This window comes from Anomaloglossus baeobatrachus, chromosome 3, assembly GCF_048569485.1.
Source record: "Anomaloglossus baeobatrachus isolate aAnoBae1 chromosome 3, aAnoBae1.hap1, whole genome shotgun sequence".
NCBI classification, from domain to species: Eukaryota; Metazoa; Chordata; class Amphibia; order Anura; family Aromobatidae; genus Anomaloglossus; species Anomaloglossus baeobatrachus.
Genome location: NC_134355.1, coordinates 701,982,348 through 702,009,679, shown reverse-complemented (window position 1 = coordinate 702,009,679; position 27,332 = coordinate 701,982,348). Strand labels below are relative to the sequence as shown.

General features: G+C 47.8%; 2 protein-coding genes across 2 annotated transcripts in view; one reads left to right on the top strand and one right to left on the bottom strand.

Annotated features, from left to right (window-relative positions):
- LOC142297114 (uncharacterized) overlaps positions 1–2,643 on the bottom strand; it is a 116,209-nt gene extending 113,566 nt beyond the window's left edge. Inside the window, exon 1 of the mRNA XM_075341379.1 lies at positions 2,599–2,643. The gene's annotated coding sequence lies outside the window, so the exon portion shown is untranslated. The remainder of the gene's footprint in view (positions 1–2,598) is intronic.
- A 59-nt stretch (positions 2,644–2,702) lies between these two features.
- The window catches only part of LOC142297116 (uncharacterized), a 133,785-nt gene continuing 109,155 nt past the window's right edge, over positions 2,703–27,332 (top strand). The window contains exons 1-2 of the mRNA XM_075341384.1: positions 2,703–2,872; positions 21,931–22,068. Of these exons, the coding sequence (XP_075197499.1) occupies positions 21,991–22,068 (78 nt within the window). The 5' untranslated portion in view covers positions 2,703–2,872; positions 21,931–21,990. The remainder of the gene's footprint in view (positions 2,873–21,930; positions 22,069–27,332) is intronic.

Here is a 27,332-nt window from a genome sequence, read left to right as displayed (position 1 = left end):
AACGGACAGGAGCAGAGCACGGACAGGAGCGGAGCGCGAACCAGGCCATAGAACGGATGAGACCGGAGCACGGACCAGGCCATAGAACGGATGAGACCGGAGCACGGAGCAGACCATAGAACGGATGAGACCGGAGCACGGAGCAGACCATAGAACGGATGAGACCGGAGCACGGAGCAGACCATAGAACGGATGAGACCGGAGCACGGAGCAGGCCATAGAACGGACATGAGCGGAGCACGGACCAGACCATAGAACGGATGAGACCGGAGCACAGACCAGGCCATAGAACGGATGACACCGGAGCACGGACCGGACCATAGAACGGATGAGACCATAGAACGAATGAGACCGGAGCACGGAGCAGACCATAGAACGGATGAGACCGGAGCACGGAGCGGACCATAGAACGGATGAGACCGGAGCACGGACCAGACCATAGAACGGATGAGACCGGAGCACGGACCAGACCATAGAACGGATGACACCGGAGCGCGGAGCGGACCATAGAACGGATGACACCGGAGCACGGAGCGGACCATAGAACGGATGAGACCGGAGCACGGAGCGGACCATAGAACGGATGAGACCGGAGCACGGAGCGGACCATAGAACGGATGAGACCGGAGCACGGAGCGGACCATAGAACGGATGAGACCGGAGCACGGAGCGGACCATAGAACGGATGAGACCGGAGCACGGAGCGGACCATAGAACGGATGAGACCGGAGCACGGAGCGGACCATAGAACGGATGAGACCGGAGCACGGAGCGGACCATAGAACGGATGAGACCGGAGCACGGACCAGACCATAGAACGGATGAGACCGGAGCACGGAGCGGACCATAGAACGGATGAGACCGGAGCACGGAGCAGACCATAGAACGGATGACACCAGAGCGCGGAGCGGACCATAGAACGGATGAGACCGGAGCGCGGAGCGGACCATAGAACGGATGAGACCGGAGCACGGAGCGGACCATAGAACGGATGAGACCGGAGCACGGAGCGGACCATAGAACGGATGAGACCGGAGCACGGAGCGGACCATAGAACGGATGAGACCGGAGCACGGAGCGGACCATAGAACGGATGAGACCGGAGCACGGAGCGGACCATAGAACGGATGAGACCGGAGCACGGAGCGGACCATAGAACGGATGAGACCGGAGCACGGAGCGGACCATAGAACGGATGAGACCGGAGCGGACCATAGAACGGATGAGACCGGAGCACGGAGCGGACCATAGAACGGATGAGACCGGAGCACGGAGCGGACCATAGAACGGATGAGACCGGAGCACGGAGCGGACCATAGAACGGATGAGACCGGAGCACGGAGCGGACCATAGAACGGATGAGACCGGAGCACGGAGCGGACCATAGAACGGATGAGACCGGAGCACGGAGCGGACCATAGAACGGATGAGACCGGAGCACGGAGCGGACCATAGAACGGATGAGACCGGAGCACGGAGCGGACCATAGAACGGATGAGACCGGAGCACGGAGCGGACCATAGAACGGATGAGACCGGAGCACGGAGCGGACCATAGAACGGATGAGACCGGAGCACGGAGCGGACCATAGAACGGATGAGACCGGAGCACGGAGCGGACCATAGAACGGATGAGACCGGAGCACGGAGCGGACCATAGAACGGATGAGACCGGAGCACGGGCGGACCATAGAACGGATGAGACCGGAGCACGGAGCGGACCATAGAACGGATGAGACCGGAGCACGGACCAGACCATAGAACGGATGAGACCGGAGCACGACCAGACCATAGAACGGATGACACCGGAGCACGGACCGGACCATAGAACGGATGAGACCGGAGCACGGACCAGACCATAGAACGGATGAGACCGGAGCACGGACCAGACCATAGAACGGATGAGACCGGAGCACGGAGCGGACCATAGAACGGATGAGACCGGAGCACGGGCGGACCATAGAACAGATGAGACCGGAGCACGGAGCAGACCATAGAACGGATGAGACCGGAGCACGGAGCGGACCATAGAACGGATGAGACCGGAGCACGGACCAGACCATAGAACGGATGAGACCGGAGCACGGACCAGACCATAGAACGGATGAGACCGGAGCACGGACCGGACCATAGAACGGATGAGACCGGAGCACGGACCAGACCATAGAACGGATGAGACCGGAGCACGGACCGGACCATAGAACAGATGAGACCGGAGCACGGAGCAGACCATAGAACGGATGAGACCGGAGCACGGAGCGGACCATAGAACGGATGAGACCGGAGCACGGAGCGGACCATAGAACGGATGAGACCGGAGCACGGACCAGACCATAGAACGGATGAGACCGGAACACGGACCAGACCATAGAACGGATGAGACCGGAACACGGACCAGACCATAGAACGGATGAGACCGGAGCACGGACCGGACCATAGAACGGATGAGACCGGAGCACGGAGCGGACCATAGAACGGATGAGACCGGAGCACGGACCGGACCATAGAACGGATGAGACCGGAGCACGGAGCGGTGTGAAATACAGAACATTAGAGCCGCTTCCCACAAACGTCTTGTGCTGCCATCACCTCACCTCACCTCACACCAGAGCCGGGGCCTCTGTACAGCGGCTGACACCAGAGACTGAGCGGGAATGACGTCACCGGAAGGGGCGGGGCCTCTTCCATGCGGAGCTGTGAACGGGAAGCAGCAGTGCTCGTGCTGTGCAGATGCTAGAGTGTACGGGCTTCTGTGCAGATGCTAGAGTGTACGGGCTCCTGACGGGTATGACGTCACTTGTCATGTGACGGGGCGTGTGCAGACCGCAGCCAGACGGCTCCAGACGGAATAAACATTGTATTTCTACGTCCAGGTGAGAACAGAGGGGATTATAATAGAAGCGGGGGAGGGGCGGAGCCACAGGAGGGGGGGCTGTAGGGGGGCGAAGCCTGCATGATTATGGGTGACTCTGCATGTTGGGGGGCTTGCACTGGGTGATGCTGCATGTTGTGGGGGGCTTGCACTGGGTGATGCTGCATGTTGTGGGGGGCTTGCACTGGGCGACGCTGCATGTTGTGGGGGGCTTGCACTGGGTGATGCTGCATGTTGTGGGGGGCTTGCACTGGGTGATGCTGCATGTTGTGGGGGGCTTGCACTGGGTGACGCTGCATGTTGGGGGGGCTTGCACTGGGTGACGCTGCATGTTGGGGGGGGTCTTGCACTGGGTGACGCTGCATGTTGGGGGGGCTTGCACTGGGTGACGCTGCATGTTGGGGGGCTTGCACTGGGTGACGCTGCATGTTGTGGGGGGGCTTGCACTGGGTGACGCTGCATGTTGTGGGGGGGCTTGCACTGGGTGACTCTGCATGTTGGGGGGCTTGCACTGGGGGATGCTGCATGTTGGGGGGCTTGCACTGGGTGACGCTGCATGTTGTGGGGGGCTTGCACTGGGTGACTCTGCATGTTGGGGGGCTTGCACTGGGTGATGCTGCATGTTGTGGGGGGGCTTGCACTGGGTGACTCTGCATGTTGGGGGGGCTTGCACTGGGGGATGCTGCATGTTGGGGGGCTTGCACTGGGTGACTCTGCATGTTGGGGGGCTTGCACTGGGTGACGCTGCATGTTGGGGGGGGGGGGCTTGCACTGGGGGACGCTGCATGTTGGGGGGACGCTGCATGGCGGGGGGGCATGCATTGGGGGATGCTGCATGTTGGAGGGGGGCTTGCACTGGGGGACGCTGCATGTTGGGGGGGCTGGATGGCGGAGGGGGGCTTGCACTGGGTGACGCTGCATGGCGGGGGGCATGCATTGGGGGCTTGCAGTCTCCCCTCCATCATTGCGCTCTAATGCACAGATATTAGAATGTTCGCCTCCAAACACATGAAAAATTCTCCAAACCTGACCTGAGCCACTGCTTGTGATGGGGAAAGCTGTTTTCTCATCACGGCAGTGCTGGAGGGGATTATTGCCTGCGCCGGAGGGGATTATTGCCTGCGCCGGAGGGGATTATTGCTTGCGCCGGAGGGGATTATTGCCTGCGCCGGAGGGGATTATTGCCTGCGCCGGAGGGGATTATTGCTTGCGCCGGAGGAGATTATTGCCTGCGCCGGAGGGGATTATTGCCTGCGCCGGAGGGGGTTATTGCCTGCGCCGGAGGGGGTTATTGCCTGCGCCGGAGGGGGTTATTGCCTGCGCCGGAGGGGGTTATTGCCTGCGCCGGAGGGGGTTATTGCCTGCGCCGTAGAGGATTATTGCCTGCGCCGGACGGGGTTATCCCATCACATGCACTCCTCCAGCATTGTACCCCCCCCCCATCCTCCCAGCATCATACACCGCTCCGAATCACTCCACTGGCAACCCCCAGCATTGTACATTCCCCCCCCCCCCCAATCCTTCAAGCATCATACACCTCCAAATCCCCCCCAGATCGTACATCACTCCAAATCACACTGCAACCATCCCCTCCAAATGCCACCACAGGAATCCTCCCCAGCATCGTAGCCCCCACAGCATTGCACCCCCCTTAATTCCACCCCCATCCACCAGAGGCACCCCCACAGCATCGTACACCATCCCCCCAGCGTCATACACTACCCAAATCACACCACAGGCATCCCCCCAAGCGTCATACACCGCCTAAATCCCACCGCAGAATTTCCTCCCCAGCATCGTACACTGCCCAAATTCCACCGCAGGCATCTGCCCAAGCGTTGTTGCCCCTCCAAAACCCTCCCCAAGCGTCGTAGCCCCCCCCCAAACCCTCCCCAAGCGTCGTACCCCGCCCCCCCAAGTTCTATCACAGGCAATCCCCCAGCATTTACACCACTCCAAATCCCATCACAGGCAATTCCCCCGCATTGTACACCACTACAAGCATTCCCCCATCATCATACACCCCCCAATTCCCCAATTTTCTACAGCCCCTACAAATCCCAGGTGAGCAGCTCCCCAGTGGAGCTCCAGTGGCATCGCTTCAGCCCCCCCCAGAGGAGACCCCCAGCGGCATCGCATCAGCCCCCCCACCAGAGGAGCCTCCAGCGGAATGGAATTCTACCAATCTTTGCCTTTAGGCCCTTGAAGTCCGCTGTACTAAAGTCAAGCCTTGAAGTCTGTGTCTTCTCAGGTGTTCCCCCTGTTGCAACCCCAAATTGAAGGAAAGCACGATCGCTGAGTCCCAGTGTCCCCCGATACCCTTAGTCTCTTAGCCATATTTTCGTTGTTTTAGGACTACTGTAGGTCCAGGATGGCCATTCCCCTTGTATTTTCTTCCACCAGCCGAGAGATGACGTTATCTTCAAGGAGGATAAAAATTGGATGAAGCCTTTCCTCTTAGGGGTACTTGGCACACTAATACATCGCAAGCCGATACTGCGATGCCGTGCGCGATAGTCTCCGCCCCCGTCGCAGTAGCGATATCTTGTGATTGCTGCCGTAGTGAACATTATCACTACGGCATCTTCACATGCACTTACCTGTCCTGCGACGTCGCTCTGGCCGGCGAACCGCCTCCTTCCTAAGGGGGCGGGTCATGCGACGTCACACGGCGGGCGGCCAATAGAAGCGGAGGCGCCCACCTCCTTCCTTCCGCCTAGCCGGTGGACGCAGGTAAGGCGATGTTCCTGGCTCCTACGGCTTCACACAGCGATGTGTGCTGCCTGCTGGAACGAGGAACAACATCTTACCGTCGCTGCTGCGAAATTAGGGAAATGTCGGACCCTACACCGATCATACGATAACGACGCTTTTGCGCTCGTTAATCGTATGTATAAGGATTCACATACTGCGATGTCGACAGCGATGCCGGATGTGCGTCACTTTCGATTTGACCCCACCGACATCGCACCTGTGATGTCATAGTGTGCAAAGTACCCCTTAGGCTAGGTTCACGTTTCCGTCAATTTGTATCAGTCACAATCCGTGGCTCTGGTAAACAACGGAATCCGTTTGGTGGATTCCGTTGTTCCCATAGACTTGTATGAGCGGCGGATTGTGACTGATGACGCTGCGTTGCATCCTCCGCCCGACTGCTCAGTCGTGGAATGCAGCATGTAGCGTTTTTTGAGCAGCGGAATCCTTTTGATTGATCGATCATTTTGAGCTGATCGTTCTCTCTGTCTCTTGTTTTATAACAGAATCCGCTTTCTCTTCCAATACTTGTCATCCGTTGTACAACGCATCAGTCACAAGCGTTAAGCAACGCATGTGACTGATGCAAAACAACGAAAATGTGAACCTAGCCTTACCTGTGAGAGTTTCCCAATGAATGTCTGGGGAGGTGAAAACTCCCATGATCACTATTTCATATTTTTTTTGAGAAAGTGGCTATTTGGTGTGAAAAGTATCCTCTGTGTGATCCGGTGGTGTATAATAAATCTCCCTCGTCTCCTCCGTGTGACCCGGTGGTGTATAATAAATCTCCCTCGTCTCCTCTGTGTGATCCGGTGGTGTATAATAAATCTCCATCTCCTCTGTGTGATCCGGTGGTGTATAATAAATCTCCCTCGTCTCCTCCCGTGTGACCCGGTGGTGTATAATAAATCTCCTCGTCTCCTCTGTGTGACCCGGTGGTGTATAATAAATCTCCTCGTCTCCTCCGTGTGACCCGGTGGTGTATAATAAATCTCCGTCTCCTCTGTGTGATCCGGTGGTGTATAATAAATCTCCCTCGTCTCCTCTGTGTAACCCGGTGGTGTATAATAAATCTCCTCGTCTCCTCTGTGTGACCCGGTGGTGTATAATAAATCTCCCTCGTCTCCTCCGTGTGACCCGGTGGTGTATAATAAATCTCCCTCGTCTCCTCTGTGTGATCCGGTGGTGTATAATAAATCTCCATCTCCTCTGTGTGATCCGGTGGTGTATAATAAATCTCCCTCGTCTCCTCCCGTGTGACCCGGTGGTGTATAATAAATCTCCTCCGTCTCCTCTGTGTGACCCGGTGGTGTATAATAAATCTCCGTCTCCTCTGTGTGATCCGGTGGTGTATAATAAATCTCCCTCGTCTCCTCCGTGTGACCCGGTGGTGTATAATAAATCTCCCTCGTCTCCTCCGTGTGACCCGGTGGTGTATAATAAATCTCCCTCGTCTCCTCTATGTGATCCGGTGGTGTATAATAAATCTCCTCGTCTCCTCTGTGTGACCCGGTGGTGTATAATAAATCTCCTCCGTCTCCTCTGTGTGATCCGGTGGTGTATAATAAATCTCCCTCGTCTCCTCTGTGTGACCCGGTGGTGTATAATAAATCTCCGTCTCCTCTGTGTGACCCGGTGGTGTATAATAAATCTCCTCCGTCTCCTCTGTGTGACCCGGTGGTGTATAATAAATCTCCGTCTCCTCTGTGTGATCCGGTGGTGTATAATAAATCTCCCTCGTCTCCTCCGTGTGACCCGGTGGTGTATAATAAATCTCCCTCGTCTCCTCCGTGTGACCCGGTGGTGTATAATAAATCTCCCTCGTCTCCTCTATGTGATCCGGTGGTGTATAATAAATCTCCTCGTCTCCTCTGTGTGACCCGGTGGTGTATAATAAATCTCCTCCGTCTCCTCTGTGTGATCCGGTGGTGTATAATAAATCTCCCTCGTCTCCTCTGTGTGACCCGGTGGTGTATAATAAATCTCCGTCTCCTCTGTGTGATCCGGTGGTGGATAATAAATCTCCTCCGTCTCCTCTGTGTGATCCGGTGTTGTATAATAAATCTCCCTCGTCTCCTCTGTGTGATCCGGTGGTGTATAATAAATATCTCTCGTCTCCTCTGTGTGACCCGGTGGTGTATAATAATTCTCTCTCGTCTCCTCTGTGTGATCCGGTGGTGTATAATAAATCTCCCTCGTTTCCTCCGTGTGACCCGGTGGTGTATAATAAATCTCCTCGTCTCCTCCGTGTGCTCCGGTGGTGTATAATAAATCTCCTCCATCTCCTCTGTGTGACCCGGTGGTGTATAATAAATCTCCCTCGTCTCCTTTGTGTGATCCGGTGGTGTATAATAAATCTCCCTTGTCTCCTCTGTGTGATCTGGTGGTGTATAATAAATCTCCTCTGTCTCCTCCGTGTGATCCGGTGGTGTATAATAAATCTCCCTCGTCTCCTCCGTGTGATCCGGTGGTGTATAATAAATCTCCCTCGTCTCCTCCGTGTGACCCGGTGGTGTATAATAAATCTCCCTCGTTTCCTCCGTGTGACCCGGTGGTGTATAATAAATCTCCTCGTCTCCTCCGTGTGATCCGGTGGTGTATAATAAATCTCCTCCATCTCCTCTGTGTGACCCGGTGGTGTATAATAAATCTCCCTCGTCTCCTCTGTGTGATCCGGTGGTGTATAATAAATCTCCCTCGTCTCCTCTGTGTGACCTGGTGGTGTATAATAAATCTCCTCGTCTCCTCCGTGTGATCCGGTGGTGTATAATAAATCTCCTCCATCTCCTCTGTGTGACCCGGTGGTGTATAATAAATCTCCTCCGTCTCCTCTGTGTGATCCGGTGTTGTATAATAAATCTCCCTCGTTTCCTCCGTGTGACCTGGTGGTGTATAATAAATCTCCTCGTCTCCTCCGTGTGATCCGGTGGTGTATAATAAATCTCCTCCATATCCTCTGTGTGACCCGGTGGTGTATAATAAATCTCCTCCGTCTCCTCTGTGTGATCCGGTGTTGTATAATAAATCTCCCTCGTCTCCTCTGTGTGATCCGGTGGTGTATAATAAATCTCCCTCGTCTCCTCTGTGTGACCCGGTGGTGTATAATAAATCTCCCTCGTCTCCTCTGTGTGATCCGGTGGTGTATAATAAATCTCCCTCGTCTCCTCTGTGTGATCCGGTGGTGTATAATAAATCTCCCTCGTCTCCTCTGTGTGACCCGGTGGTGTATAATAAATCTCCTCCGTCTCCTCTGTGTGATCCGGTGGTGTATAATAAATCTCCCTCGTCTCCTCTGTGTGACCCGGTGGTGTATAATAAATCTCCGTCTCCTCTGTGTGACCCGGTGGTGTATAATAAATCTCCTCCGTCTCCTCTGTGTGACCCGGTGGTGTATAATAAATCTCCGTCTCCTCTGTGTGATCCGGTGGTGTATAATAAATCTCCCTCGTCTCCTCCGTGTGACCCGGTGGTGTATAATAAATCTCCCTCGTCTCCTCCGTGTGACCCGGTGGTGTATAATAAATCTCCCTCGTCTCCTCTATGTGATCCGGTGGTGTATAATAAATCTCCTCGTCTCCTCTGTGTGACCCGGTGGTGTATAATAAATCTCCTCCGTCTCCTCTGTGTGATCCGGTGGTGTATAATAAATCTCCCTCGTCTCCTCTGTGTGACCCGGTGGTGTATAATAAATCTCCGTCTCCTCTGTGTGATCCGGTGGTGGATAATAAATCTCCTCCGTCTCCTCTGTGTGATCCGGTGTTGTATAATAAATCTCCCTCGTCTCCTCTGTGTGATCCGGTGGTGTATAATAAATATCTCTCGTCTCCTCTGTGTGACCCGGTGGTGTATAATAATTCTCTCTCGTCTCCTCTGTGTGATCCGGTGGTGTATAATAAATCTCCCTCGTTTCCTCCGTGTGACCCGGTGGTGTATAATAAATCTCCTCGTCTCCTCCGTGTGCTCCGGTGGTGTATAATAAATCTCCTCCATCTCCTCTGTGTGACCCGGTGGTGTATAATAAATCTCCCTCGTCTCCTTTGTGTGATCCGGTGGTGTATAATAAATCTCCCTTGTCTCCTCTGTGTGATCTGGTGGTGTATAATAAATCTCCTCTGTCTCCTCCGTGTGATCCGGTGGTGTATAATAAATCTCCCTCGTCTCCTCCGTGTGATCCGGTGGTGTATAATAAATCTCCCTCGTCTCCTCCGTGTGACCCGGTGGTGTATAATAAATCTCCCTCGTTTCCTCCGTGTGACCCGGTGGTGTATAATAAATCTCCTCGTCTCCTCCGTGTGATCCGGTGGTGTATAATAAATCTCCTCCATCTCCTCTGTGTGACCCGGTGGTGTATAATAAATCTCCCTCGTCTCCTCTGTGTGATCCGGTGGTGTATAATAAATCTCCCTCGTCTCCTCTGTGTGACCTGGTGGTGTATAATAAATCTCCTCGTCTCCTCCGTGTGATCCGGTGGTGTATAATAAATCTCCTCCATCTCCTCTGTGTGACCCGGTGGTGTATAATAAATCTCCTCCGTCTCCTCTGTGTGATCCGGTGTTGTATAATAAATCTCCCTCGTTTCCTCCGTGTGACCTGGTGGTGTATAATAAATCTCCTCGTCTCCTCCGTGTGATCCGGTGGTGTATAATAAATCTCCTCCATATCCTCTGTGTGACCCGGTGGTGTATAATAAATCTCCTCCGTCTCCTCTGTGTGATCCGGTGTTGTATAATAAATCTCCCTCGTCTCCTCTGTGTGATCCGGTGGTGTATAATAAATCTCCCTCGTCTCCTCTGTGTGACCCGGTGGTGTATAATAAATCTCCCTCGTCTCCTCTGTGTGATCCGGTGGTGTATAATAAATCTCCCTCGTCTCCTCTGTGTGATCCGGTGGTGTATAATAAATCTCCCTCGTCTCCTCTGTGTGACCCGGTGGTGTATAATAAATCTCCTCCATCTCCTCTGTGTGACCCGGTGGTGTATAATAAATCTCCCTCATCCCCTCTGTGTGATCCGGTGGTGTATAATAAATCTCCCTCGTCTCCTCTGTGTGATCTGGTGGTGTATAATAAATCTCCTCCGTCTCCTCCGTGTGACCCGGTGGTGTATAATAAATCTCCTCCGTCTCCTCTGTGTGATCTGGTTGTGTATAATAACTCTCCTCCGTCTCCTCCGTCTGACCCGGTGGTGTATAATAAATCTCCTCCGTCTCCTCCGTCTGACCCGGTGGTGTATAATAAATCTCCCTCGTCTCCTCTGTGTGACCCGGTGGTGTATAATAACTCTCCTCCGTCTCCTCTGTGTGACCCGGTGGTGTATAATAAATCTCCTCCATATCCTCTGTGTGATCCGGTGGTGTATAATAAATCTCATAAGTAGCTGGACCAATAGCTTTGTACCAATAACATAAGCCAATAGAAGGATTAAACCTAAAACATAACTTTTAATATTCAATGTGTAAAATTGAACAATCGTTCAAATCATAAGTTAAAACCAGGATTCACAATCGTACCTGTAATGGGACGATTAACCAGATCCCAAATATCCACAATTAGGATCATAGATAAACGACTGCCGCAGCTGACTTCAATCTTACATAAATAAGTGTCAAGAAACAGATACACTTACTTCAGCTGTAATAAATACATAAGAGGTTTCACCAAAGATCCTAAATAGAGAACCTATCTTAACATGTATAATAGGCAGATTAGTTATTTTGAGAAATAAGGCTGAGTTTCTCTCTCTCAATAAGGAATGGTCTTACCAAATCCCAAGATGTTAGGCAGGCATTAGTAGCAAGTTACCAGCTCCAAAAACAGGGGGGCTGTTTCCCAGCACTTCAAATCCCATTTGGCCAGATAACCTCAGTCAGGCAATTTCAGTGGTTCCCACTCCCAACGTTTCACAATGGATCATCAGGGGAGTCCAAGTGGGATATCAGCTGTGAGCGTCATTCAGTCTTGCTTAAACATGACCCTCCACAGATGCCCGGTTCACGCATCCAGGTGTATGTCAGACCTAGTTCAAAATTGCAGCTGATATCCCACTTGGACTCCCCTGATGATCCATTGTGAAACGTTGGGAGTGGGAACCACTGAAATTGCCTGACTGAGGTTATCTGGCCAAATGGGATTTGAAGTGCTGGGAAACAGCCCCCCTGTTTTTGGAGCTGGTAACTTGCTACTAATGCCTGCCTAACATCTTGGGATTTGGTAAGACCATTCCTTATTGAGAGAGAGAAACTCAGCCTTATTTCTCAAAATAACTAATCTGCCTATTATACATGTTAAGATAGGTTCTCTATTTAGGATCTTTGGTGAAACCTCTTATGTATTTATTACAGCTGAAGTAAGTGTATCTGTTTCTTGACACTTATTTATGTAAGATTGAAGTCAGCTGCGGCAGTCGTTTATCTATGATCCTAATTGTGGATATTTGGGATCTGGTTAATCGTCCCATTACAGGTACGATTGTGAATCCTGGTTTTAACTTATGATTTGAACGATTGTTCAATTTTACACATTGAATATTAAAAGTTATGTTTTAGGTTTAATCCTTCTATTGGCTTATGTTATTGGTACAAAGCTATTGGTCCAGCTACTTATGATATTTCCACTGTGGATCTAGTCCTGTATATTGCTAAAATCCTTGTATAATAAATCTCCTCCGTCTCTTCTGTGTGATCCGGTGGTGTATAATAAATCTCCCTCGTCTCCTCCGTGTGACCCGGTGGTGTATAATAAATCTCCGTATCCTCTGTGTGACCCGGTGGTGTATAATAAATCTCCCTCGTCTCCTCCGTGTGACCCGGTGGTGTATAATAAATCTCCCTCGTCTCCTCCGTGTGATCTGGTGGTGTATAATAAATCTCCCTCGTCTCCTCCGTGTGACCCGGTGGTGTATAATAAATCTCCTCGTCTCCTCTGTGTGATCTGGTGGTGTATAATAAATCTCCCTCGTCTCCTCCGTGTGACCCGGTGGTGTATAATAAATCTCCCTCGTCTCCTCTGTGTGACCCGGTGGTGTATAATAAATCTCCTCCGTCTCCTCTGTGTGACCCGGTGGTGTATAATAAATCTCCCTCGTCTCCTCCGTGTGACCCGGTGGTGTATAATAAATCTCCCTCGTCTCCTCTATGTGATCCGGTGGTGTATAATAAATCTCCTCGTCTCCTCTGTGTGACCCGGTGGTGTATAATAAATCTCCTCCGTCTCCTCTGTGTGATCCGGTGGTGTATAATAAATCTCCCTCGTCTCCTCTGTGTGACCCGGTGGTGTATAATAAATCTCCGTCTCCTCTGTGTGATCCGGTGGTGGATAATAAATCTCCTCCGTCTCCTCTGTGTGATCCGGTGTTGTATAATAAATCTCCCTCGTCTCCTCTGTGTGATCCGGTGGTGTATAATAAATATCTCTCGTCTCCTCTGTGTGACCCGGTGGTGTATAATAATTCTCTCTCGTCTCCTCTGTGTGATCCGGTGGTGTATAATAAATCTCCCTCGTTTCCTCCGTGTGACCCGGTGGTGTATAATAAATCTCCTCGTCTCCTCCGTGTGCTCCGGTGGTGTATAATAAATCTCCTCCATCTCCTCTGTGTGACCCGGTGGTGTATAATAAATCTCCCTCGTCTCCTTTGTGTGATCCGGTGGTGTATAATAAATCTCCCTTGTCTCCTCTGTGTGATCTGGTGGTGTATAATAAATCTCCTCTGTCTCCTCCGTGTGATCCGGTGGTGTATAATAAATCTCCCTCGTCTCCTCCGTGTGATCCGGTGGTGTATAATAAATCTCCCTCGTCTCCTCCGTGTGACCCGGTGGTGTATAATAAATCTCCCTCGTTTCCTCCGTGTGACCCGGTGGTGTATAATAAATCTCCTCGTCTCCTCCGTGTGATCCGGTGGTGTATAATAAATCTCCTCCATCTCCTCTGTGTGACCCGGTGGTGTATAATAAATCTCCCTCGTCTCCTCTGTGTGATCCGGTGGTGTATAATAAATCTCCCTCGTCTCCTCTGTGTGACCTGGTGGTGTATAATAAATCTCCTCGTCTCCTCCGTGTGATCCGGTGGTGTATAATAAATCTCCTCCATCTCCTCTGTGTGACCCGGTGGTGTATAATAAATCTCCTCCGTCTCCTCTGTGTGATCCGGTGTTGTATAATAAATCTCCCTCGTTTCCTCCGTGTGACCTGGTGGTGTATAATAAATCTCCTCGTCTCCTCCGTGTGATCCGGTGGTGTATAATAAATCTCCTCCATATCCTCTGTGTGACCCGGTGGTGTATAATAAATCTCCTCCGTCTCCTCTGTGTGATCCGGTGTTGTATAATAAATCTCCCTCGTCTCCTCTGTGTGATCCGGTGGTGTATAATAAATCTCCCTCGTCTCCTCTGTGTGACCCGGTGGTGTATAATAAATCTCCCTCGTCTCCTCTGTGTGATCCGGTGGTGTATAATAAATCTCCCTCGTCTCCTCTGTGTGATCCGGTGGTGTATAATAAATCTCCCTCGTCTCCTCTGTGTGACCCGGTGGTGTATAATAAATCTCCTCCGTCTCCTCTGTGTGATCCGGTGGTGTATAATAAATCTCCCTCGTCTCCTCTGTGTGACCCGGTGGTGTATAATAAATCTCCGTCTCCTCTGTGTGACCCGGTGGTGTATAATAAATCTCCTCCGTCTCCTCTGTGTGACCCGGTGGTGTATAATAAATCTCCGTCTCCTCTGTGTGATCCGGTGGTGTATAATAAATCTCCCTCGTCTCCTCCGTGTGACCCGGTGGTGTATAATAAATCTCCCTCGTCTCCTCCGTGTGACCCGGTGGTGTATAATAAATCTCCCTCGTCTCCTCTATGTGATCCGGTGGTGTATAATAAATCTCCTCGTCTCCTCTGTGTGACCCGGTGGTGTATAATAAATCTCCTCCGTCTCCTCTGTGTGATCCGGTGGTGTATAATAAATCTCCCTCGTCTCCTCTGTGTGACCCGGTGGTGTATAATAAATCTCCGTCTCCTCTGTGTGATCCGGTGGTGGATAATAAATCTCCTCCGTCTCCTCTGTGTGATCCGGTGTTGTATAATAAATCTCCCTCGTCTCCTCTGTGTGATCCGGTGGTGTATAATAAATATCTCTCGTCTCCTCTGTGTGACCCGGTGGTGTATAATAATTCTCTCTCGTCTCCTCTGTGTGATCCGGTGGTGTATAATAAATCTCCCTCGTTTCCTCCGTGTGACCCGGTGGTGTATAATAAATCTCCTCGTCTCCTCCGTGTGCTCCGGTGGTGTATAATAAATCTCCTCCATCTCCTCTGTGTGACCCGGTGGTGTATAATAAATCTCCCTCGTCTCCTTTGTGTGATCCGGTGGTGTATAATAAATCTCCCTTGTCTCCTCTGTGTGATCTGGTGGTGTATAATAAATCTCCTCTGTCTCCTCCGTGTGATCCGGTGGTGTATAATAAATCTCCCTCGTCTCCTCCGTGTGATCCGGTGGTGTATAATAAATCTCCCTCGTCTCCTCCGTGTGACCCGGTGGTGTATAATAAATCTCCCTCGTTTCCTCCGTGTGACCCGGTGGTGTATAATAAATCTCCTCGTCTCCTCCGTGTGATCCGGTGGTGTATAATAAATCTCCTCCATCTCCTCTGTGTGACCCGGTGGTGTATAATAAATCTCCCTCGTCTCCTCTGTGTGATCCGGTGGTGTATAATAAATCTCCCTCGTCTCCTCTGTGTGACCTGGTGGTGTATAATAAATCTCCTCGTCTCCTCCGTGTGATCCGGTGGTGTATAATAAATCTCCTCCATCTCCTCTGTGTGACCCGGTGGTGTATAATAAATCTCCTCCGTCTCCTCTGTGTGATCCGGTGTTGTATAATAAATCTCCCTCGTTTCCTCCGTGTGACCTGGTGGTGTATAATAAATCTCCTCGTCTCCTCCGTGTGATCCGGTGGTGTATAATAAATCTCCTCCATATCCTCTGTGTGACCCGGTGGTGTATAATAAATCTCCTCCGTCTCCTCTGTGTGATCCGGTGTTGTATAATAAATCTCCCTCGTCTCCTCTGTGTGATCCGGTGGTGTATAATAAATCTCCCTCGTCTCCTCTGTGTGACCCGGTGGTGTATAATAAATCTCCCTCGTCTCCTCTGTGTGATCCGGTGGTGTATAATAAATCTCCCTCGTCTCCTCTGTGTGATCCGGTGGTGTATAATAAATCTCCCTCGTCTCCTCTGTGTGACCCGGTGGTGTATAATAAATCTCCTCCATCTCCTCTGTGTGACCCGGTGGTGTATAATAAATCTCCCTCATCCCCTCTGTGTGATCCGGTGGTGTATAATAAATCTCCCTCGTCTCCTCTGTGTGATCTGGTGGTGTATAATAAATCTCCTCCGTCTCCTCCGTGTGACCCGGTGGTGTATAATAAATCTCCTCCGTCTCCTCTGTGTGATCTGGTTGTGTATAATAACTCTCCTCCGTCTCCTCCGTCTGACCCGGTGGTGTATAATAAATCTCCTCCGTCTCCTCCGTCTGACCCGGTGGTGTATAATAAATCTCCCTCGTCTCCTCTGTGTGACCCGGTGGTGTATAATAACTCTCCTCCGTCTCCTCTGTGTGACCCGGTGGTGTATAATAAATCTCCTCCATATCCTCTGTGTGATCCGGTGGTGTATAATAAATCTCATAAGTAGCTGGACCAATAGCTTTGTACCAATAACATAAGCCAATAGAAGGATTAAACCTAAAACATAACTTTTAATATTCAATGTGTAAAATTGAACAATCGTTCAAATCATAAGTTAAAACCAGGATTCACAATCGTACCTGTAATGGGACGATTAACCAGATCCCAAATATCCACAATTAGGATCATAGATAAACGACTGCCGCAGCTGACTTCAATCTTACATAAATAAGTGTCAAGAAACAGATACACTTACTTCAGCTGTAATAAATACATAAGAGGTTTCACCAAAGATCCTAAATAGAGAACCTATCTTAACATGTATAATAGGCAGATTAGTTATTTTGAGAAATAAGGCTGAGTTTCTCTCTCTCAATAAGGAATGGTCTTACCAAATCCCAAGATGTTAGGCAGGCATTAGTAGCAAGTTACCAGCTCCAAAAACAGGGGGGCTGTTTCCCAGCACTTCAAATCCCATTTGGCCAGATAACCTCAGTCAGGCAATTTCAGTGGTTCCCACTCCCAACGTTTCACAATGGATCATCAGGGGAGTCCAAGTGGGATATCAGCTGTGAGCGTCATTCAGTCTTGCTTAAACATGACCCTCCACAGATGCCCGGTTCACGCATCCAGGTGTATGTCAGACCTAGTTCAAAATTGCAGCTGATATCCCACTTGGACTCCCCTGATGATCCATTGTGAAACGTTGGGAGTGGGAACCACTGAAATTGCCTGACTGAGGTTATCTGGCCAAATGGGATTTGAAGTGCTGGGAAACAGCCCCCCTGTTTTTGGAGCTGGTAACTTGCTACTAATGCCTGCCTAACATCTTGGGATTTGGTAAGACCATTCCTTATTGAGAGAGAGAAACTCAGCCTTATTTCTCAAAATAACTAATCTGCCTATTATACATGTTAAGATAGGTTCTCTATTTAGGATCTTTGGTGAAACCTCTTATGTATTTATTACAGCTGAAGTAAGTGTATCTGTTTCTTGACACTTATTTATGTAAGATTGAAGTCAGCTGCGGCAGTCGTTTATCTATGATCCTAATTGTGGATATTTGGGATCTGGTTAATCGTCCCATTACAGGTACGATTGTGAATCCTGGTTTTAACTTATGATTTGAACGATTGTTCAATTTTACACATTGAATATTAAAAGTTATGTTTTAGGTTTAATCCTTCTATTGGCTTATGTTATTGGTACAAAGCTATTGGTCCAGCTACTTATGATATTTCCACTGTGGATCTAGTCCTGTATATTGCTAAAATCCTTGTATAATAAATCTCCTCCGTCTCTTCTGTGTGATCCGGTGGTGTATAATAAATCTCCCTCGTCTCCTCCGTGTGACCCGGTGGTGTATAATAAATCTCCGTATCCTCTGTGTGACCCGGTGGTGTATAATAAATCTCCCTCGTCTCCTCCGTGTGACCCGGTGGTGTATAATAAATCTCCCTCGTCTCCTCCGTGTGATCTGGTGGTGTATAATAAATCTCCCTCGTCTCCTCCGTGTGACCCGGTGGTGTATAATAAATCTCCTCGTCTCCTCTGTGTGATCTGGTGGTGTATAATAAATCTCCCTCGTCTCCTCCGTGTGACCCGGTGGTGTATAATAAATCTCCCTCGTCTCCTCTGTGTGACCCGGTGGTGTATAATAAATCTCCTCCGTCTCCTCTGTGTGACCCGGTGGTGTATAATAAATCTCCCTCGTCTCCTCCGTGTGACCCGGTGGTGTATAATAAATCTCCCTCGTCTCCTCCGTGTGATCCGGTGGTGTATAATAAATCTCCCTCATCTCCTCTGTGTGATCCGGTGGTGTATAATAAATCTCCCTCATCTCCTCTGTGTGACCCGGTGGTGTATAATAAATCTCCCTCGTCTCCTCTGTGTGATCCGGTGGTGTATAATAAATCTCCCTCATCTCCTCTGTGTGACCCGGTGGTGTATAATAAATCTCCGTATCCTCTGTGTGACCCGGTGGTGTATAATAAATCTCCCTCGTCTCCTCTGTGTGACCCGGTGGTCTATAATAAATCTCCCTCGTCTCCTCCGTGTGATCCGGTGGTGTATAATAAATCTCCCTCGTCTCCTCTGTGTGACCCGGTGGTGTATAATAAATCTCCCTCGTCTCCTCCGTGTGATCCGGTGTTGTATAATAAATCTCCCTCATCTCCTCTGTGTGATCCGGTGGTGTATAATAAATCTCCCTCATCTCCTCTGTGTGACCCGGTGGTGTATAATAAATCTCCCTCGTCTCCTCCGTGTGATCCGGTGTTGTATAATAAATCTCCCTCATCTCCTCTGTGTGATCCGGTGGTGTATAATAAATCTCCCTCATCTCCTCTGTGTGACCCGGTGGTGTATAATAAATCTCCGTATCCTCTGTGTGACCCGGTGGTGTATAATAAATCTCCCTCGTCTCCTCCGTGTGATCCGGTGTTGTATAATAAATCTCCCTCATCTCCTCTGTGTGATCCGGTGGTGTATAATAAATCTCCCTCGTCTCCTCCGTGTGACCCGGTGTTGTATAATAAATCTCCCTCATCTCCTCTGTGTGATCCGGTGGTGTATAATAAATCTCCCTCGTCTCCTCCGTGTGATCCGGTGTTGTATAATAAATCTCCCTCATCTCCTCTGTGTGATCCGGTGGTGTATAATAAATCTCCCTCATCTCCTCTGTGTGATCCGGTGGTGTATAATAAATCTCCCTCGTCTCCTCTGTGTGATCCGGTGGTGTATAATAAATCTCCGTATCCTCTGTGTGATCCGGTGGTGTATAATAAATCTCCCTCGTCTCCTCTGTGTGATTCGGTGGTGTATAATAAATCTCCGTATCCTCTGTGTGACCCGGTGGTCTGTAATAAACTCCTATTATGACGTCCTTCCCGTTGTTTACTCCATGAATTCTTACCCCAATATCTTCTAATAGATTCTCACTCTCTGAAGCTTTAATTTCTGTGGAGAGCTGTCGTTCTGACATACAATGCCGCTGCTCCTCCTCTTCGTCTTTTGTTAGTTCTATTCTTTGTGAATAAGTCATCTCTTTCCATCTGTATGTTTCCATCGTGCCGGTCTCTCCACCAGGTCCCTGTGACGCTGATGACGCCATCATTCTTCTCCTGTATTACCAGCTCTGGATCTCCTTATTTCCCAGGCTTTGAGCTCTGTTGGTCCATTTTCTTAGCTTCCTTCTGAGTCTTCTGTCCTCTTTATCATATCTCGTATATCCTTGTTTAGGACTTCATCTCTATGTTCCCATCGTGCGGGTCCCTCCACCAGGTTTCTGTGACGCTGATGACGCCATCATTCTCCTCCTGTATTACCAGCTCTGGATCTCCTTATTTCCCAGGCTTTGAGCTCTGTTGGTCCATTTTCTTAGCTTCCTTCTGAGTCTTCTGTCCTCTTTATCATATCTCGTATATCCTTGTTTAGGACTTCATCTCTATGTTCCCATCGTGCGGGTCCCTCCACCAGGTTTCTGTGACGCTATCATCCTCCTTCTGTATTACAAGCTCTAGTTCTTGGTTCCCACACTTTGTGCTCTGTTGGTCCCTTTTCTTAGATTCCTCCTGAGTCTCCTGTCCTCTGTCCTCTTTACCACATTTCATACCATTGAGTACCATAGTGTGCGCATACTGCCATGGGGGGATGATTATGTGCACCTCTTATCTATGTGAGCGTCACATTGCATTAATCTCAGGGGAAACTTAGAGTCCCGTCACACGTAGCGACGTTCAAACAATCCCACCAGTGATCCGATCTGGCAGGGATCGCTGGAGCGTCGCTACATGGTCGCTGGTGAGCTGTCAATCAGGCAGATCTCAGCAGCGATCAGAGACCAGCCACCAGCGACCCGTGTAACGACGCTGTGCTTGGTAGCTAAGGTACACATCGGGTATCTATGCAAATCGCTTTGCATAGTTACCTGATATGTACCCTGGCTACGTGTGCACAGAGCCGGCATCTGACAGCCTGTAACCGGCGTATGCTGGTATCCATGGTACACATCGGGTAACTAAGCAAAGTGCTTTGCATGGTTACCCGATTTATACCATGTTTACTAGCGTACCGCCGCTTACAGGCTGCAGACGCCTGCTCCCTGCACATTCAGATCGTTGGTCTCCCGCCGTCAAACACGCCGATGTGTGCTGCACAGCGGGAGACCAATGAGCAAAAAATGGTCCTGATCGTTTTGTAACGATCAGCAACCTCGCAGCAGGAGCCCGCTCGCTGCTGCTTGTCGCACACAGCGATATTGCTGGCGAGGTCGCTGATAAGTCACAAAACCTGTGACATTTCAGCAATCTCGCTAGCGATCTCGCTGTGTGTGACGGCGGCTTTAGACTGTTAGCAGAAAGGTCAGTGCGTGTAGAAAATAGATCTTCATAGACATTTGACCATAGCTGCATTCATTGTGTGTCCAATACAACAGGAACCCATTATTTACAAGCACCATATAGAAGACAGTATGGATGCCAGTGTTATATTCCAAAATGGACACTACCATTATAGAAGTATCTACAGAGGGGTGATAAGTGATTGAGCAGTGAGTTTTCTTCCGCTTGGACCGCCACCGATCAGAATGGGGAACTATTATCCCGGTATAGAAGCAGCAGGGCGGCCACCACCGCTCTGTTCAGTCTGTACGAGGCGGCTGGAAAAAGGTGAGTGCAGCGCGGAGATGGTGAATGATGGACGCCGGTCGTGTGTGCCCTGCACCTTCACCCCAACTAGGGAAACAATCCCCGCTCTGCCCATCCATGCTGATCCCACTGACCAATAACTTATCACCGCTCCTCTGGAGGCCGGGTAACTTGTTCTCACTAGAAATCTTCTTTAAATAAAGAGACGCACAAATCCTAATAACTTTCCTTTAAATCTACATGAGCAATGAGCAGTGATGGCGCCGCGTCTGCATGTTCTTATATATACTAAATAGAATAACTGAAGTGAGCACTAATATATATTCTGAGCCAAAAAAAATACATAGTACATAAGGATAAGGCTGCACATCAAAGTTAGATAATAGTATAATGCTATAAGCATCCGAAAAACATTGCAGCAGACAATGAAAAATGCCACTTGCTAACTTGAAAGTGTGAATAATGAATTGCATATATAAGAAAGTCCTTGGTTACCCCTCTCCACACACAGCAGTTTTTAATTGCAATGAGATGACACACAGGGTCATAGAGCTAGGGACCCCAATATAGAGATATACCTTGACGAGGTTTTGGGGCTCACTTACATTGATCAATGCGATTGCTAAATATCTCCTTTTTCCTAATATTCATGGCAGGTATGCAATTCATTATTCACACTTCCAAGTTAGCAAGTAGCATTTTTCATTGTCTGCTTCAATGTTTTTCGGTATGCTTATAGCATTATACTATTATCTAACTTTGATGTGCAGCCTTATCCTTATGTGCGTGTTCTTATATGTCCCCGTGACCAGAAAACGTTTATGTCTGTCCTGTGTTACTGACGATAAGTCATCCTGATCAGAGCGAAGCCGCAGAAATCTGATCTTATGTCCTCCCTCCACACTAATAAGTAACCATCATAAAGGATCTGACAAGCCGAATCCCCCAATGTCACCTGTACGAATGATGATTCCCCCTGTCATCTCCAGCTCCATCATAAAGACCCAGCACAACCGCAGCCGAGACCCTCCAGAGAGCGACTAACAAGCATGGACGAGGACAAGAAGGAGACGACAAGAAGAATAACCGACCTCGCCTTACACATCATCTCCCTGCTGAGCGGAGAGGTAAACTCCTGTATATTCCATATTATCTGCTGAGTGGAGGGGTAAACTCCTGTATATTCTATATTATCTGCTAAGTGGAGGGGTAAACTCCTGTATATTCTATATTATCTGCTGAGTGGAGGGTAAACTCCTGTATATTCTATATTATCTGCTGAGTGGAGGGGTAAACTCCTGTATATTCTATATTATCTGCTGAGTGGAGAGTAAACTCCTGTATATTCTATATTATCTGCTGAGTGGAGGGTAAACTCCTGTATATTCTATATTATCTGCTGAGTGGAGGGGTAAACTCCTGTATATTCTATATTATCTGCTGAGTGGAGAGGTAAACTCCTGTATATTCTATATTATCTGCTGAGTGGAGAGGTAAACTCCTGTATATTCTATATTATCTGCTGAGTGGAGGGTAAACTCCTGTATATTCTATATTATCTGCTGAGTGGAGGGGTAAACTCCTGTATATTCTATATTATCTGCTGAGTGGAGAGGTAAACTCCTGTATATTCTATATTATCTGCTGAGTGGAGAGGTAAACTCCTGTATTTTCTATATTATCTGCTGAGTGGAGGGTAAACTCCTGTATATTCTTTATTATCTGCTGAGTGGAGGGTAAACTCCTGTATATTCTATATTATCTGCTGAGTGGAGGGTACACTGCTGTATATTCTATATTATCTGCTGAGTGGAGAGGTAAATTCCTGTATATTCTATATTATCTGCTGAGTGGAGAGGTAAACTCCTGTATATTCTATATTATCTGCTGAGTGGAGGGTAAACTCCTGTATATTCTATATTATCTGCTGAGTGGAGAGGTAAACTCCTGTATATTCTATATTATCTGCTGAGTGGAGGGTAAACTCCTGTATATTCTTTATTATCTGCTGAGTGGAGGGTAAACTCCTGTATATTCTATATTATCTGCTGAGTGGAGGGTACACTGCTGTATATTCTATATTATCTGCTGAGTGGAGAGGTAAATTCCTGTATATTCTATATTATCTGCTGAGTGGCGGGGTAAACTCCTGTATATTCTATATTATCTGCTGAGTGGAGAGGTAAACTCCTGTATATTCTATATTATCTGCTGAGTGGAGGGTAAACTCCTGTATATTCTATATTATCTGCTGAGTGGAGAGGTAAACTCCTGTATATTCTATATTATCTGCTGAGTGGAGGGTAAACTCCTGTATATTCTATATTATCTGCTGAGTGGAGGGGTAAACTCCTGTATATTCTATATTATCTGCTGAGTGGAGGGTAAACTCCTGTATATTCTATATTATCTGCGGAGTGGAGAGGTAAACTCCTGTATATTCTATATTATCTGCTGAGTGGAGAGGTAAACTCCTGTATATTCTATATTATCTGCTGAGTGGAGGGTAAACTCCTGTATATTCTATATTATCTGCTGAGTGGAGGGGTAAACTCCTGTATATTCTATATTATCTGCTGAGTGGAGAGGTAAACTCCTGTATATTCTATATTATCTGCTGAGTGGAGAGGTAAACTCCTGTATATTCTATATTATCTGCTGAGTGGATAGGTAAACTCCTGTATATTCTATATTATCTGCTGAGTGGAGGGTACACTGTATATTCTATATTATCTGCTGAGTGGAGGGGTAAACTCCTGTATATTCTATATTATCTGCTGAGTGGAGGGGTAAACTCCTGTATATTCTATATTATCTGCTGAGTGGAGAGTAAACTCCTGTATATTCTATATTATCTGCTGAGTGGAGGGTAAACTCCTGTATATTCTATATTATCTGCTGAGTGGAGGGTAAACTCCTGTATATTCTATATTATCTGCTGAGTGGAGAGGTAAACTCCTGTATATTCTTTATTATCTGCTGAGTGGAGGGTAAACTCCTGTATATTCTTTATTATCTGCTGAGTGGAGGGTAAACTCCTGTATATTCTATATTATCTGCTGAGTGGAGGGTAAACTGCTGTATATTCTATATTATCTGCTGAGTGGAGAGGTAAACTCCTGTATATTCTATATTATCTGCTGAGTGGAGGGGTAAACTCCTGTGTATTCTATATTATCTGCTGAGTGGAGAGGTAAACTCCTGTATATTCTATATTATCTGCTGAGTGGAGGGTAAACTCCTGTATATTCTATATTATCTGCTGAGTGGAGAGGTAAACTCCTGTATATTCTATATTATCTGCTGAGTGGAGAGGTAAACTCCTGTATATTCTATATTATCTGCTGAGTGGAGAGGTAAACTTCTGTATATTCTATATTATCTGCTGAGTGGAGGGTAAACTCCTGTATATTCTATATTATCTGCTGAGTGGAGGGTAAACTCCTGTATATTCTATATTATCTGCTGAGTGGAGAGGTAAACTCCTGTATATTCTATATTATCTGCTGAGTGGAGGGTAAACTCCTGTATATTCTATATTATCTGCTGAGTGGAGGGGTAAACTCCTGTATATTCTATATTATCTGCTGAGTGGAGAGGTAAACTCCTGTATATTCTATATTATCTGCTGAGTGGAGGGTAAACTCCTGTATATTCTATATTATCTGCTGAGTGGAGGGTAAACTCCTGTATATTCTTTATTATCTGCTGAGTGGAGGGTAAACTCCTGTATATTCTATATTATCTGCTGAGTGGAGGGTACACTGCTGTATATTCTATATTATCTGCTGAGTGGAGAGGTAAAATCCTGTATATTCTATATTATCTGCTGAGTGGAGGGTAAACTCCTGTATATTCTATATTATCTGCTGAGTGGAGGGTAAACTCCTGTATATTCTTTATTATCTGCTGAGTGGAGGGTAAACTCCTGTATATTCTATATTATCTGCTGAGTGGAGGGTACACTGCTGTATATTCTATATTATCTGCTGAGTGGAGAGGTAAAATCCTGTATATTCTATATTATCTGCTGAGTGGAGAGGTAAACTCCTGTATATTCTATATTATCTGCTGAGTGGAGGGTAAACTCCTGTATATTCTATATTATCTGCTGAGTGGAGGGGTAAACTCCTGTATATTCTATATTATCTGCTGAGTGGAGGGGTAAACTCCTGTATATTCTATATTATCTGCTGAGTGGAGAGTAAACTCCTGTATATTCTATATTATCTGCTGAGTGGAGAGGTAAACTCCTGTATATTCTATATTATCTGCTGAGTGGAGGGTAAACTCCTGTATATTCTTTATTATCTGCTGAGTGGAGGGTAAACTCCTGTATATTCTATATTATCTGCTGAGTGGAGGGTACACTGCTGTATATTCTATATTATCTGCTGAGTGGAGAGGTAAATTCCTGTATATTCTATATTATCTGCTGAGTGGCGGGGTAAACTCCTGTATATTCTATATTATCTGCTGAGTGGAGAGGTAAACTCCTGTATATTCTATATTATCTGCTGAGTGGAGGGTAAACTCCTGTATATTCTATATTATCTGCTGAGTGGAGAGGTAAACTCCTGTATATTCTATATTATCTGCTGAGTGGAGGGTAAACTCCTGTATATTCTATATTATCTGCTGAGTGGAGGGGTAAACTCCTGTATATTCTATATTATCTGCTGAGTGGAGGGTAAACTCCTGTATATTCTATATTATCTGCGGAGTGGAGAGGTAAACTCCTGTATATTCTATATTATCTGCTGAGTGGAGAGGTAAACTCCTGTATATTCTATATTATCTGCTGAGTGGAGGGTAAACTCCTGTATATTCTATATTATCTGCTGAGTGGAGGGGTAAACTCCTGTATATTCTATATTATCTGCTGAGTGGAGAGGTAAACTCCTGTATATTCTATATTATCTGCTGAGTGGAGAGGTAAACTCCTGTATATTCTATATTATCTGCTGAGTGGATAGGTAAACTCCTGTATATTCTATATTATCTGCTGAGTGGAGGGTAAACTGTATATTCTATATTATCTGCTGAGTGGAGGGGTAAACTCCTGTATATTCTATATTATCTGCTGAGTGGAGGGGTAAACTCCTGTATATTCTATATTATCTGCTGAGTGGAGAGTAAACTCCTGTATATTCTATATTATCTGCTGAGTGGAGAGGTAAACTCCTGTATATTCTATATTATCTGCTGAGTGGAGGGTAAACTCCTGTATATTCTTTATTATCTGCTGAGTGGAGGGTAAACTCCTGTATATTCTATATTATCTGCTGAGTGGAGGGTAAACTGCTGTATATTCTATATTATCTGCTGAGTGGAGAGGTAAACTCCTGTATATTCTATATTATCTGCTGAGTGGAGGGGTAAACTCCTGTGTATTCTATATTATCTGCTGAGTGGAGAGGTAAACTCCTGTATATTCTATATTATCTGCTGAGTGGAGGGTAAACTCCTGTATATTCTATATTATCTGCTGAGTGGAGAGGTAAACTCCTGTATATTCTATATTATCTGCTGAGTGGAGAGGTAAACTCCTGTATATTCTATATTATCTGCTGAGTGGAGGGGTAAACTCCTGTATATTTCTATATTATCTGCTGAGTGGAGAGGTAAACTCCTGTATATTCTATATTATCTGCTGAGTGGAGGGGTAAACTCCTGTATATTCTATATTATCTGCTGAGTGGAGAGGTAAACTCCTGTATATTCTATATTATCCGCTGAGTGGAGGGTAAACTCCTGTATATTCTATATTATCTGCTGAGTGGAGGGGTAAACTCCTGTATATTCTATATTATCTGCTGAGTGGAGAGGTAAACTCCTCTATATACCTCTATTGACTTTAGTTAGTATACGTGTGACCGTGTCACTGGTAGGTGTGACAATGGCCTCCACACACTGGAAACAGGCAGGTGTGACAGTGGCCTCCACTCACTGGAGACAGGCAGGTGTGACAGTGGCCTCCACACACTGGAGACAGGCAGGTGTGACAGTGGCCTCCACACACTGGAGACAGGCAGGTGTGACATTGGCCTCCACACACTGGAGACAGGCAGGTGTGACAGTGGCCTCCACACACTGGAGACAGGCAGGTGTGACAGTGGCCTCCACACACTGGAGACAGGCAGGTGTGACAGTGGCCTCCACACACTGGAGAAAGGCAGGTGTGACAGTGGCCTCCACACACTGGAGACAGGCAGGTGTGACAGTGGCCTCCACACACTGGAGACAGGCAGGTGTGACAGTGGCCTCCACACACTGGAGACAGGCAGGTGTGACAGTGGCCTCCACACACTGGAGACAGGCAGGTGTGACAATGGCCTCCACACACTGGAGACAGGCAGGTGTGACAATGGCCTCCACACACTGGAGACAG